This window comes from Panicum virgatum, chromosome 6N (assembly GCF_016808335.1).
Source record: "Panicum virgatum strain AP13 chromosome 6N, P.virgatum_v5, whole genome shotgun sequence".
NCBI classification, from domain to species: domain Eukaryota; kingdom Viridiplantae; phylum Streptophyta; class Magnoliopsida; order Poales; family Poaceae; genus Panicum; species Panicum virgatum.
Window position 1 is genome coordinate 29,846,421 of NC_053150.1, and position 14,139 is coordinate 29,860,559.

The following is a 14,139-nucleotide window of genomic DNA, read 5'->3' on the forward strand; positions in this document are numbered from 1 at the left end:
ACGACATAAACTAGGGATAATTTAGAATCATATCATTGTCAACAAAGAGTTTCACGAACAAGTCACATACTTGATAATCAATGTAAAAATAATCATCTATGGAACAAATAACAATTATTTATCATCACATAAACATACTCATGACACAAAAATCTCCCACGCACACTAGAATCACTGATGTAAGTATCTAATACCCATAGATCTCATGTGCGCCTCATGCTTTGGTTGTGGGAGAGGCTTCGTCAACGGATCAGCAACGTTTGAATCCGTGTGCACCTTGCAAACCTTCACATCACCTCTCTCAATAAAGTTATGGATAAGGTGATACTTCCGCAGTATATGTCTGGACTTCTTAGTTGTTCTAGGCTCCTTTGCTAATGCAACAGCACCACTATTATCACAATAGAGGTCCACTGGACTGGACGCACTAGGAACAACACCCAAGTCAGAAACAAACTTTCTGATCCAAACAGCTTCTTTTGCAGCTTTGGAAGCTGCAATATACTCGGCCTCTGTCGTCGAATCAGCCACCGTATCTTGCTTGGAACTCTTCCAGCTCACTGCCCCACCATTGAGGCAGAAAACAAAACCGGATTGCGATTTGGAGTCATCTTTGTCTGTTTGAAAACTAGCATCAGTGTAACCCTTTACAAGGAGCTCATCTTCGCCTCCAAATATTAGGAACATATCCTTAGTTCTTCTTAAGTACTTAAGGATACTCTTTACAATTGTCCAGTGAGCTTCATCGAAATCTGACTGATACCTGCTCGTAACACTTAGAGCAAAGGAAACATCTGGGCGCGTGCAAAGCATAGCATACATGATCGACCCTATGGCTGAAGCATAAGGAATCGTACTCATCCTCTTTTGCTCATTAGGTGTCGTAGCACACTGACTCTTGCTTAGAGCAATGCCATGTGACATTGGTAAGAAACCTTTCTTGGAATCTTGCATATTGAACCGATTCAATATCTTGTCAATGTACGTGTCTTGGCTTAATCTAATTAGCCTTTTTGATCTATCTCTATAGATCCTAATACCCAGAATGTAAGCCGCCTCTCCTAAATCCTTCATCGAAAAACTCTTTTTCAATGAGGTTTTAACGGCTTCAAGCATTGGAATATCATTTCCGATCAATAATATGACATCCACATATAGGACCAGAAACACAAGTGCGCTCCCACTAGCCTTTTTGTAAACACAAGGCTCATCTTCATTCTTGATGAAACCAAACCCTTTGACTACTTCATCAAAACGAATATTCCAACTCCGAGATGCTTGCTTCAATCCATAGATGGACCTCTGAAGCTTACATATTTTCCCAGCATTTTTAGGATCGACAAAACCTTCAGGCTGTGTCATATACACATCCTCACTTAGATGTCCATTAAGGAAAGCGGTTTTGACATCCATTTGCCATATCTCATAGCCATAATATGCAGCAATTGCTAGGAGAATCCGAACAGACTTTAGCATTGCGACGGGCGAAAAGGTTACCTCATAGTCAACACCTTGAATTTGTCGGAAACCTTTCGCCACCAATCGTGCCTTATAGATGTGAACATTTCCATCCATATCTAATTTTTTCTTAAAAATCCACTTACAGTCGACAGGTCTTACACTGTCAATCTGATCGACCAAGTTCCAAACTTGATTATCATGCATGGATTTTAACTCGGATTCCATGGCTTCAAGCCATTTGTCGGAGTCGGGTCCCATCATTGCTTCTTTGTAGGTCAAGGGCTCATCATTTTCCATCAATAATACGTGGCGCTCATCCGTAATAAGGAGGTTGAGCTTGTCAGTAGCGCGACGTGCCCTTATAGACCTTCGTGGGGCTGGTGCCTCAACTACGGGTTGTGCAACATCTTGCACATCCCGTGGATCTTCAGTGGGTGCTGAAACAGTTTCGGGTGTTTTATGAATTTCTTCAAGTTGCACCTTGCTCCCACTAAATCCTTTTGAGAGAAACTCCTTTTCTAAGAAAACACCATTGCGAGCGACAAACACTTTGCCTTCCGCCTTATTGTAAAAATAATATCCTTTGGTTTCCCTAGGATACCCCACAAAGAAGCATTTGTCTGACTTTGGAGTGAGCTTATCTGACATCAAACGTTTGACATAAGCCTCACATCCCCAAACTTTGAGAAAAGACAATCTGAGACGCTTCCCAGTCCATATCTCATATGGTGTCTTCTCAACAGACTTACTTGGAACCCTATTCAGTATGAACGTAGCAGTTTCAAGAGCGTAACCCCAAAATGACAATGGAAGATCAGCTTGGCTCATCATGGACCTAACCATGTCCAACAAGGTTCGGTTCCTCCGTTCGGATACCCCATTCCATTGAGGTGTTCCGGGCGGAGTTAGCTGCGGAATAATTCCATATTGCTTCAAATGATCACCAAATTCAAGGCTCAAATATTCTCCTCCACGATCAGGTCGCAGAAATTTAATTGTCTTGCCTAATTGATTTTGTACTTCATTCTGAAATTCTGTGAACTTTTCAAACGATTCAGACTTGTGCCTCATTAAGTAGATATAGCCATATCTACTAAAGTCATCAGTGAAAGTAATGAAGTACTGAAAACCACCTCTAGCTATTGAGCTCATTGGTTCACATACATCGGTATGTACAAGTCCCAATAAGTCACTCGCCCTCTCACTATGACCAGTGAAAGGCGCTTTGGTCATCTTTCCAAGCAAACAAGACTCACATGTGTCAAATGATTTAAAATCAAATGAGCTTAACAATCCATCTTTATGGAGTTGTTCAATGCTCTTCTCATTTATATGACCTAAGCGACAATGCCAAATAAAAGTGGGATTCAAATCATTTGGTCTAAGCCTCTTAGTATTAATGTTACAGACAGATTTATCCTCAAGATCAAGAACGTATAATCCATTCACCAATGGACAATGAGCATAAAAAATACCATTGCAAAAAATAGAACAACATTTGTTCTCTATTACAATCTTAAAATCATCAACTTCTTCCAAACATGAAGAAGAAATAATGTTCTTGCTCAAAGCAGGAATGCAATAACAATTATTTAATTCCAAAACTAATCCGGAGGGTAGAGACAAGTGGTAGGTGCCGACCGCCAACACCGCAACTTTTGCGCCATTACCGACACGAACGTCCAACTCGCCTCTTGCAAATCTTCTAGTCTCACTTAGACCCTGCAACGATTTGCAAGTGTGAATCATCGATCCAGTATCAAATACCCATGATTCACTAGAAGATAATGCAATATTTATTTCTATAACATTTATACCTGAGTGGAAGTCTCACTTCCCTTCTTCTTATTCTTTTCTTCCAAGTACTTCTTACAGTTCCTAGACCAATGTCCCTTTTCATGACAGTGGAAGCATTCATCTTCAGAAGTAGGGCCAGATTTGGCCTTAGGTGCTGGCTTTAGCTTAGAGCCCGAGGACTCACCACCGGAACTCTTTTCCTTGCCTTTACCTTTGGGATTAGGAGGCGTCCAACGCTTCCTCTTTTTGTTCCCCTTCTGAATCATCATCACATGATTGTGATTCTTCTTAATGTTCTCCTCTGCTGTCTTTAGCATCCCATGCAACTCACTCAATGTTTTATCCAAGCCATTCATCTGAAAGTTCATGATAAAAGGCTCATAGCTCACCGGGAGCGACTGGAGAATAACATCAGTAGCCAAGTCTTGGTGAAGTACAGAACCAAGTCTGTCCAAAGTCTCAATGTAACCAATCATTTTGATCACATGAGGACTGACTGGGCTACCTTCTTGCAGCTTGCACGCAAACAAGGACTTTGAGATATTGAACCTCTCAGTCCTGGCTTGGTTCTGAAACATCCCACGCAGCCCCTCGATCATGGTGTGAGCATCCGCATGCTCATACTGCTTCTGCAGATCAGGGGACATGGTGGCGAGCATCAGACAGCTGACATCAAGTGAGTCATTGCAGTGCTTCTCATAAGCTCTGCGATCAGCAGCAGTTGCATTGTCAGGGAGATCATCAGGATATGGCTGCTCAAGAACATACTCCATTTTCTCTTGCCTGAGAACAATTCTCAGGTTGCGGTACCAATCAATAAAGTTTGTTCCATTCAACTTTTCTTTCTCAAGAATAGAACGCAAATTGAAAGCGGAATTGTTACTGGCAGACATGATCTACAACATTAAAGTAAAGCAAGATTTCAGCACTAAGTTTATGTAAAGACTTTCATTAACTGATTTAACAAAAGACAACCTACTATATCAAAGTCATCTTCCCTCTAATGACATATAGTGGTTCAAGATCCATAATCACTAAAATTCTAGTGAGTTTTAGCATCACGGCTAGAAAAGTAGTGATACAGGTAAGTAACAAATTACTAATCACATCTCTATGCGACTCTTGTTTGTTGGGTGGCATCCAATGCCCCGGCCCCAACCCTATGCCTTAAAGCCCAAAACTGTTTTGATAGCTTTGCTGAGTAAACCAATACTATGCTTGTGAATGTCCGACATCCACCCTATACAAAAGTGATAGCTGAGGGTACTCTACTTTGGTAAACCTACCACACAACGATCAAAATTTATAGGTGCAGCTATTGGTAAAAGGCATAAAAAAACTCAACCTTTTCTGAGGGAAGCTATTCTATCATGATTAAAGCATCCACCATATGTAAAAGCATGAAAGAATAGTATGACAGGAAAATAAACATCACATGCATATAATCATATTATATTGTGAATAGTATGGCCTCTTGCATCACAATGGGCTCTATCGCCATGGCTCCAAGGTGACCTCCATTGCCATCCGTCCTGTCTTGTGGTGATCATCATCGCCATCATGATTGAAGCCTCCATGAAAAGATACTAAGCTACTACATCTAATAGCTAGTGAAATAATTACATGAGGATTCAAACATCACAAGTCGACACGCAGGTCGTTATACAATAATGGTGCAACCTCAACCCGGTTGTGTTAACTTGCGACACGCAGGCCGCACAAATTATCACATGACATTGAGGCCATACCATTCACATCACACCCTGCAAAAACAAGTTAGGCGTACGACGTGTTCTACCAAAGTAGCGCTTAGGAAGCCGCTACAGCGAGAAAGCAACGACGGTCAAATCCCTATGAAAATCTCATCAGAGTGATCGCATCACCTCAAATCCGAGCCATTCATAATGCCTCAATTTTCACTAGGTCAATCACATTGACCGTGCAAACTTTGCACTTGAGAAGACTGCATCTACACATGACCTCAATCTGTTGGTTCAATCTGCTGACTATGCACACAGTTAGTCCCTGATGGTGATTCCAGCCGGTAGGGACATGTCGTATGCATAACAGAGAAATAACATGCACTAATCTTTTGTCACATGCCGCGCAATCAACTCGCTCCAGTTTTAACCCCTTATGACCAATTGATCTAATCAAACTGTGCAAAAGTAATAGATCCAATCTACTACAACAACATATCACCTATATGCAAATGATCCAGACCAAAAACTACGCAAGATGGCTCTGGTACCACTGTAGGGAAACGGGGTAGGCTACGCTAGCATCACTACCGCATATACCCAAGATACTTGCGAGTAGAAGATCATAGATCGTTACTACTAGACGCGCAGCGTAGCGGAAGAAGTCGCGCGTCGATGTAAAGTAGTCGATCACGTCCCACGAACCGAGCTCCTCGTACTTGATCCCAACAGCCGATCAGCGCAACAGTCGCAGCAGCGCCTCCACGGAGTCCACACGTATGGAGATGAAACGCCGGGCGTCGGTGTGCTAGCACCGCACGCATGGCAAGGGCGGCGGCCGAGAGGGAGAGGGAGGGGCGGCGGCTAGGAGGTGGCGTGGCTCTCAGGGTTGTCACCTCCCTAGCCTCTCCCTCGTATATATAGGGCGTACTAATGGGCTTCTATCTCGTAGGCCCATTAGTAACCCTAATCCCTCTTGGATCAATATCTTCTTGGGCCTTTAAACCGTATTGTGATGATGGGCTCTTAGGCATATCACCAACACGTCCCTCGTCTGAACCGAGAGGTGCTCTTCGGCGTGCTCGATCGCTCGGCTTCCTACTCATGCCGGAGTCGCTGACCTGATAAACATCAGAAAGAACTTGCCGAATGCTTCCATCTCACAAGATTGGTGTTAGTGCTACGACATGCCAATCTAGATAAACCGAAAGCTTGCTTCTAAGATCGAACCCCTCTTTATACTGACAAAGCTAGAATTTGCAATGATGATTATTATATGGTGCCCAACTGAAGGGGTGAAAGTCTGCAAGGGTCAGGTAGACGAAGTAGAGGGAATGTTTGATACCGAGCCGGCCGAAGACGGAGGGTCTGGGATCGACCGTTGCGCCCTGCATTATTTTTGCGTACCTTCGCGTGATGCTCCCTGGGCTACACGTGCTGCCGAAGGCCTACGCCTCCTGTGCAGGAGTTGGAGCTGGGCCGAAGCCCATGCAGCCGAAACTGGGTTGCACATGGCCGCCTACGCAGGAGTTGTAGCTGGGCCGAAGCTCATGCAGCCGAAGCGCGTGCTGACGAAGGTTGTGCTCCTCGGGCCATGCAGCCAAAGCTGGGCTGCGCATGGACGACTTCGCGCTTGGACGTCTTCGTCGCGGACCAGCTAGGGGCACGCGGAGCTGGGCCATGCCTGGGAGGCTTCGCGCTTAGTCTCCTTCACCACGGACCGAAGTTGGGTCAGAGGAGGGGAGTCGTGCCGAAGTTGGGCGACGCGTGGCGGACCGAAGGTGCCCCAGGACGCCGGGCCGAAGGGGCGCAGATCGAAGGTGACGTCAAGTCGAAGTGCTTCGCGTGGTTATCGTGGGTATTGTTTTCGGACCAAACACGCGGTGGGCGCTAGACTGTTGGGGAGAAGACTCCGTCAAGTAGCAGAGAGCGAAGACACCGAAGGGGCACCAAACCAGAGCTCAACTCAAAGGAGTGAAAATGCTCATTATGAGGGAGAGAGAGCCCCTTTGATCCCTAGGGTCATCTATATACAGGAGGATAGGGAGGTGGTAATTTTCTCCCGGCCCCCTGGTGAGTACATGATTTACAATTAGGTCCTTGGGCCGCCGCATGAGGCCCATTAATCTCATGGGCTAGGCTATTCCCCTAACAAATTATCGACCATGTCTTGCTCTAATCAAGTCCATGTTGAAACAACTTGTTTCGGCCGCCACACCTTCTTCATGGTTGCTCACGTCTTTGACATGGCCTCCACCTGTTGCTCCATTGCCTCCTTGCGCATACATTGCAGCCTTCGCTTTTGAGTATGAGACAAGCCTGAGGGACACCACCTCGGCTGTAAATACTTTGAGTCTTGCTTCTTACTCTTCTCATTCTCCTTGCTGCAATCAACATCTTATTTGACCAGATTATTGCTAGCAACAATCAGTCTTTGTAGTAATGCATGATTTGAATACATAGAAGGATACTGAATATAATATGATTGCATATGCATCCTACTATAATCCATGGGAGTATAGAAGTAAGGATACTAGCAATATCATGGAGCAATCGGTTCACTAGACGAAGCAAAATTACCTTGACTCGATTGCTCTTGATGTTTTGATGATGATTCTGTATCCTTGACTTCGCTTGGTCGCCCCTTCTGTCTCTGAGTAATTCCCTCCTCATATTTGGCCAAGAGTTTCTTGAAACTTGGCCTTGTATTGCTTTGAGAGGAATTCCCAGATTTACTGGGCGCACCGGTCAGACCGGTCCTAGCACCGGTCAGACCGCCGCTGTGGCTATTCAAACCGGTCGACTTACTGTCGGCCTTCTTCTTCTTGTCTTGCCCCCCGAGTGTTTTTGCGCCTTGAGGAATTTTTGTGTCAGCTTCTTTTCAGGTCTTTCATCACCAATGACTACATTCTTCCCTTTGGTGGATTCGGCTTGGCTCGGCCGAACTAGCACTTTAGGATTGTTCAATTCCAGCATATGCACCGGGAAAGGATTTTGATCAATCTGCATAGTAGGAATAACCAATCGTCCTTTGTTAATGGCCGATTGAATTTGCCTACGCAACACATTGCAATCATTGGTAGCATGTGAAAACATATTATAAAATTTGCAATATGCTCGCCACTTCAACTCTTCAAGCGGTGGTGTAGTATGTGACATCTTGATGTATCCAAGCCTATATAACTCATCAAATATTCTTTCGCACTTGGATACATCAAAAGTAAATTTTTTGTCTTGCCGATTTTTGTGAATCGGCTTAAGAGCAGAACAAGTAAACGGTTTCACTTGAGATGGCCAATCAAACTCAGCAGCATATACATCTTTAGACTCATCGTCCGAACAATCTGAAGTACAATCTAAAGCATGCACATTAGAACGATAATGCCTATGGGATTCTTGAGACTCATTGCTTCGGCTTTCTATAGCCAAAGCTCTTTGGCACATGAATGACAGTAAAGAAATCATAGCCCTCTAATCTTTTTTTAATGTGAGAGCACAAGCCATTAAAAGCCAAATCAGCTAGACCTTTTTCTGCAATATTCACACTAAAGCATCAGTTTTTTGTATCGCGGAATCGTCTTATGTAATCATTGACAGATTCATCACGCGATTGTCTAACCGATGTCAAGTGAGACAATTTAAACTCATCATACCCACATAAAAAGTTCTCATGGAACTTCTGCTCTAATTGTTCCCATGAGCCAATAGAATTAGGCGCCAAAGAAAAAAACCAAGAGAAAGCGGTTCCAGTTAAAGATAAAGAAAACAAGCGCACTTTCAACTCATTTATTGAACCAGCTTCTCCTAATTGGGCAAGATACTGACTAATATGTTCAAAAGTGCTCCGAGTATCCTCCCGACTGAATTTAACAAATTCAGGCAACCTAAAACCAGCAGGATATGCAACCAAATCAAACAAAGTAGGATACGGCTTTTGGTATGTGCGAGTTTTGCTTCTAACATCCACTCCAAAACTTTCTCTAAGCAGATTAGCCAAATCAATCTTATAATCAGCAAGCGCTTTGTCAAAATTACTCGAAGAATTTGGCTGCGTGGATGTAGATACTTCACGCTGGTTTGAAACAAACTGACCGGATGGACTGGTTGGGGAGAACCAGTCTGACCGGACTAGTAAGTCGGTCTGACCGGTCTCTGCCGGTTTTGCCAATGATGTATGTATCGGTCGAACATCTCATTGGACATAGGACCGATGTGTGGCACTGAGTTCCTGGGAGGTTCTGGTGGTATGTACGAAACAATCTCGTTTGTTCGGCTAATGTTGGCCGAACCAGGAATACTCATAATGAGGTCAGTGTACGTGGGTGTCACGGTTTGACCACTGAAATAATTCATCGACATCTCATATTGAGGTTGACTCGTAGGAGATGCTGCCGATGATCGAGGAACATAAAATTCAGAAGTAGAAACAGATGAAGGTTCATCAGCTGTCTCTAGTTTCTTACCAGCCGATTCTCTTTCCTTAGACCTAAGCCAATTAACCAAATAAACATCACTCAGCTAGCAATTTTTGAATTTGTTCCATAGTAACACTAGAAGGTGGAGCACTCACAGCAGGTGTTACCTCAGTAGATGCCTCTGTGGAGGTAGAAGCGAAGTCGATCTCCTTGATCTTGGTGACTTTGCCGCGTCGATCGACCATGATGCTTGCAAGCGCCGCTAGTAGATCTTCTTCATCATGCTTCTTCTTGCGCTCCTCCAGCACCAGACGGATGTCCTCAGGAAGATGCTCGTATGTCACAGGGATGATGTTCTCCTTGTCGATCTTGGTAGTCGAGCCCATTTTCTTCGGGGTAGATTAGATCGGTTTTGCTAACCAAGTTCTTTCATCCCTAGAGGAGTCGCCAAAAAGTATGTTGACGCCTTTTAGGGACAACACATGAATGCACTAAATCGTGCGGCGCGAGGAGGGGCTCAATGGAGCTCCTCCTGCGTGGAGCGGTCAGACCGGTAGCCGGGGTGAAATCGGCAACGGTCGACGAACGCTAGCCCGGGAGGGACCCCGTCAGGGCAGGTGCACGTAGGGTTGTTCTAGAATCGGCAGGCTACCTAGAACGCCTTCAGACATCGCAGAGACGATGGAAGAACAGCAGATGGATGTTGGAAAAGCTAGGGTTTGGAGCAAAAGTAAAGATGATAAAAAGTAGTGTTTGTATTGATTTTGTTCGATTGGATATCCTCAATCGGCAGTGACCCTTTATATTTATAGGGTGGGTGGACTTATCCCGCAAGGAATCCCTATTACAGATCTAGATCTACAAAAATCCTTAATTAACTCGGACTCCTCCTAGACCGGTCAGACCGGTCAGACCTATCGATAAGACTGGTCGGTCCCCTGCCGGGCAGGCTACAGCACCAGACCACTCAGATGCTTGGTCAGACCGATCAGACCGGTTGATACCAATTTTGGCTGTCAACAGTTTCCTAGAAAGAGGCGGTCCCATCCGATCAAGCCAGGGGTTTGCCCTTTCGGGTTTCCCATAGATTTCTCCTCCCGAGTTCTGCTTCTTGCTTTGCAGAGTACTTTCGGCCTTGGTAATGCAGTCGATGAGTACAGAGTCTACTCGATCGATCCCTGAGAACACGTCACCCGACCGTTCTGGTGGTGGGTTTAATGTTTCTGGGCTCTGCTGTGCCTTGGATGAGCCAAGAGTGGATTCTGCAAGCTTGATGCATCCCTTGATTGATCGGGAAACTCTATCTACTCCGTCGAGTAGTTCTGAGTTAACAATCTTAGGGCGTTTAATTGACTTGAAATAAGCCACGTATTTTCCGAGGGTTTCGGAGAATTGAAGATTTTTGGAGTCAGAGTCTGAATCAGACTCAGCTGACTTGTGGATTTGAGTTGGAGTCGACACATTCTCAGTAATGTCCGAGTCGAGCTCGAGTAGAGCTCGTTTCATGCCGAGTTCTGCAATATTGTTGTTCTCGGCGGGTTGGTTGTTAGATTTTGATTATGGTGTTTTAGACGTGATGAGGTGGCTAGAGAAGCCGTCCGATCCATTAGCCATGCAAGCCTAGGAACCAAAAACAAGGGTTGTGCCCTCAGGCATGTTGTTGGAATCGCTTGATCCGGCCATCAAATTCGCCAATGAACTCGTCGAATCCCCGACCTGGCGCGCCAGCTGTCAGTGTTTACCACCAAGCCTGCTCAGGGATACCCTTAGCAGTAGGATTGTAGGTAGGGATCGACTAGCTTTGAAACTCTATGGTGCAAGGAACACAAGGATTTAGACAGGTTCGGGCCGCGAGATGTGTAATACCCTACGTCCTGTGTGGTTGCTTGTATTGCCTTTGGTGTTGATGTGTTTTGAGGGGGTCTCTGCCTGCCCTTATATGTTCCGGGGGGACAGGGTTACAACGAAAGTCTTAGCCGAGTACTATCGGAGTCCTACTACAACACGGTCGGGTAGTTTTCTTGTACTGCAGCTAGTTCTACGTCTATTCGGGTAGTTATAAGAGAGGCAAGGTACATCCAAGTGCTATCCCTTACTCTAGAACATACTATGCCTATGATCAGTCCCGTTGACTCGGGTCTGATAGGGGCTCCCCACAAGATACGGGATTTAGATTTAAGGCTCGAGGGCTGCGAGATATGTGGTATCAATGATTTATTTTTCAAAACTTTAGGAAAATAAAGGAAGAAAAAGACTTAAGTGACCCTCAGCCTAATTCTGCGATTCAACATAAGGCTCGGGGGCTACTCCATATGGAGCGCGAGTACTTCGCGCACCATATATGTTCAAGATTTTGGGGCTAGAGCACCTCATAGCCTTGGAGCAACTAGAAGTACTTGGAAGACTACTCGAAGTATTCAAAGAAAGGCCTAGAAGCACCAGATGGATGTTCAGATCACTTGAAGTACTCGAAGATGCCTTCACAAGTACTCGATGCCTGCAGAACTCGTCTATGAAGAGCTCGGGGCCTTGTCAGACCCAGGGCAGCGGGACTGCTCATAGGCATAGAATGTTCTAGAGTGAGGGATAGCAAATGGATGTACCTTACCTCTTTCGTAACTACCCGAATAGGCGTAGAACTAGCTATAGTACAAGGAAACTACCCGACAGTGTTGTAGTTGAACTCCAACAGTACTCGGCTAGGACTTTCCATGTAACCCTGTCCCCCCAGAGTATAAAAGGGCGGGCAGGGATCCCCTCAAAAATAGAGACAACCATAAAAATACCAAAGGAAAATACAAGCAACCACACAGGACATAGGGTATTACGCACCTCACGGCCCAAACCTGTCTAAGTCCTTGTGTTTCTTGCACCATCGAGTTCCAGAGCTAGTCGATCCCTTGCCCACAATCCTACTGCTAAGGGTATCCCTAAGCAGGCTTGGCGGCTAAACACCGACATATACTTTTTTGAGATCAATGGAAAATTAATTAAGTTATTGCTCCAATTTGGTATCATTAGGGTCACGATCCTTTTGCTTCCGCCTCCCCAAATCCATCGGACGATCCTTTCTTTTCCACTTCCCCTAATCCATAGGACTCCTTCGACGCTCACCACGTCTGTGCACTAGTCGTCGCCGCGCCTCCATCCGCGACTCTGCCATGTCTCTAACGCATAGCTTCAGCAGACAGCAACGGAAGCCATTGCTGCTACCGAAGCTGCCACCGCCCAGGCCCAGGCGGCTACTGCTCGAGTGGAGTGTAACACCCTAATTTAATTTTCTTATTTAATAATAAATTTAATTGGCTTTATTTAAATTTCTAAGGATTATTGTGTTAGTCTTGCATTTATTCTAAATTTTGTTCCTTAAGTAATTAAAATTTTATCTTAGGTTTATTTTCGTTGTTGCATCATGCTGGAGCATTGCTTTATTTGTTTGAGTGCTAGAGTGAATTCAAATTCAAATTTGAATTCATTTGGCTTGAGTTTGAGTTACAAATAGAAATAGGAAATAGAGTTAGAATTAGAAAAGGAAAACCAAAAACCCAAACCCAAAGCAGCCCAACCCAGCTTGAGGCCCAGCCCGCAGCACCCCTCCCTCTCCATGAGCTCAGCCCAACCTGGCTTCCCTCTCCCTCTCTCCACGGCCCGTTCTCCTCTTTTCCCCGGCGCAGCCCAGCGGCCCAGTTCCGCAACGGCCCGCTCCTCTCACCCCCGCTTCAGCCCGCGCAATGCGCTCCCCTCCTCTCGGCCCGTTCCCTCTCCCGCACCGCGCGCTCGCCCCTCCTCTGCCTGACCCGCCGGCCCCGCTCGCTAGCCAGCGCAGCTGCGCGCGCCCGGCCCAGCTCGCGTCCCCGCCTCCTATCACTGACCAGCTGGGCCCACTGGTCAGCCCGAGCATGCCTCAACCTTCTAGAAGCTCCACCCGCATTCGGATCATGCCGGTCAGTTGCGTAATCCGCCTCTCACACGCGCTTATCGCGGCCGCAATCACCGCGGCGTCCACGCCGAGCACGATTGCCCAAGATCCCCGGCATCCTACTTTAAACACGCCCGTGGCACCTCCTTCACCTCCCCATTCTGCAGCCGCCGCCACCAACCCTAACTCGCCGCGCTGCATAGCTCCGCCGCGCAGAGCTCAACGCGCCGTCGTGGAGACGCCGACCCGCCGCCTCCCAGTCTCGGCCAACCCCCGCAGAAGCTCCGCTGTGCTGCCTGGAACCTTCCCGGGGCCCCCACGCTCAACCTAGGTCCCTGCAGCGCCAGAATCGCCTTTGCACCACCGGAGGTGAGATCCTGCCCGCCGTGGCGATTCCTCACCGCCGGTGAGCCCCGTGCCTCACTGACCCTTGGTTCTTGTTCACAGCATGGCTGCGGTTCTCCCTAGCAGATCAGCAGGCCTGGAGACGTCTTGCAGCATCCTCCTCCGCGAGCGCCGCCCGCGACCCGCCGCTCGACCTCGCCGCTATCGTCCCTCTGCTGCAGCCCCGGCTAGCCCGAGCCCTGGATAAGCATCGCCCCACCTCCCTGTCGCTTTTGGCACTAGTTTGGACAGACCGTAGCTCCTAGAACCCATAGAACGCCACACGCCGGCGAGTGTAGTTGCTTAGAGCCGCCGCCGTCCCTGTTCACGCCGCCATGGACCCGCTCGTGCCCAGATCCTGTCCCAGGTGGACTACGCATGTCACGTAGTCCCTTTCTGACCCAGATCCGCTATGTTTTGAGCCCGGGAACACCGAAGTGCCGAAGTCCGGCGAGCTCCCTGC

At 46.7% G+C, this 14,139-nt stretch overlaps 1 protein-coding gene across 1 annotated transcript; it reads left to right on the top strand.

Annotated features, from left to right (window-relative positions):
- The first annotated feature begins 13,104 nt into the window (after window positions 1-13,104).
- Window positions 13,105-13,623, top strand: LOC120678049 (vegetative cell wall protein gp1-like). The gene has a single exon (XM_039959209.1). It carries the CDS (start codon window positions 13,105-13,107, stop codon window positions 13,621-13,623), a length of 519 nt encoding a protein of 172 aa, XP_039815143.1.
- The last annotated feature ends 516 nt before the right edge of the window (window positions 13,624-14,139 follow it).

Coding starts and splice junctions, on each gene's coding strand:
- LOC120678049 (XM_039959209.1), top strand. CDS start 13,105: ATGCGCTCCCCTCCTCTCGGCCCGTTCCCTCTCCCGCACCGCGCGCTC.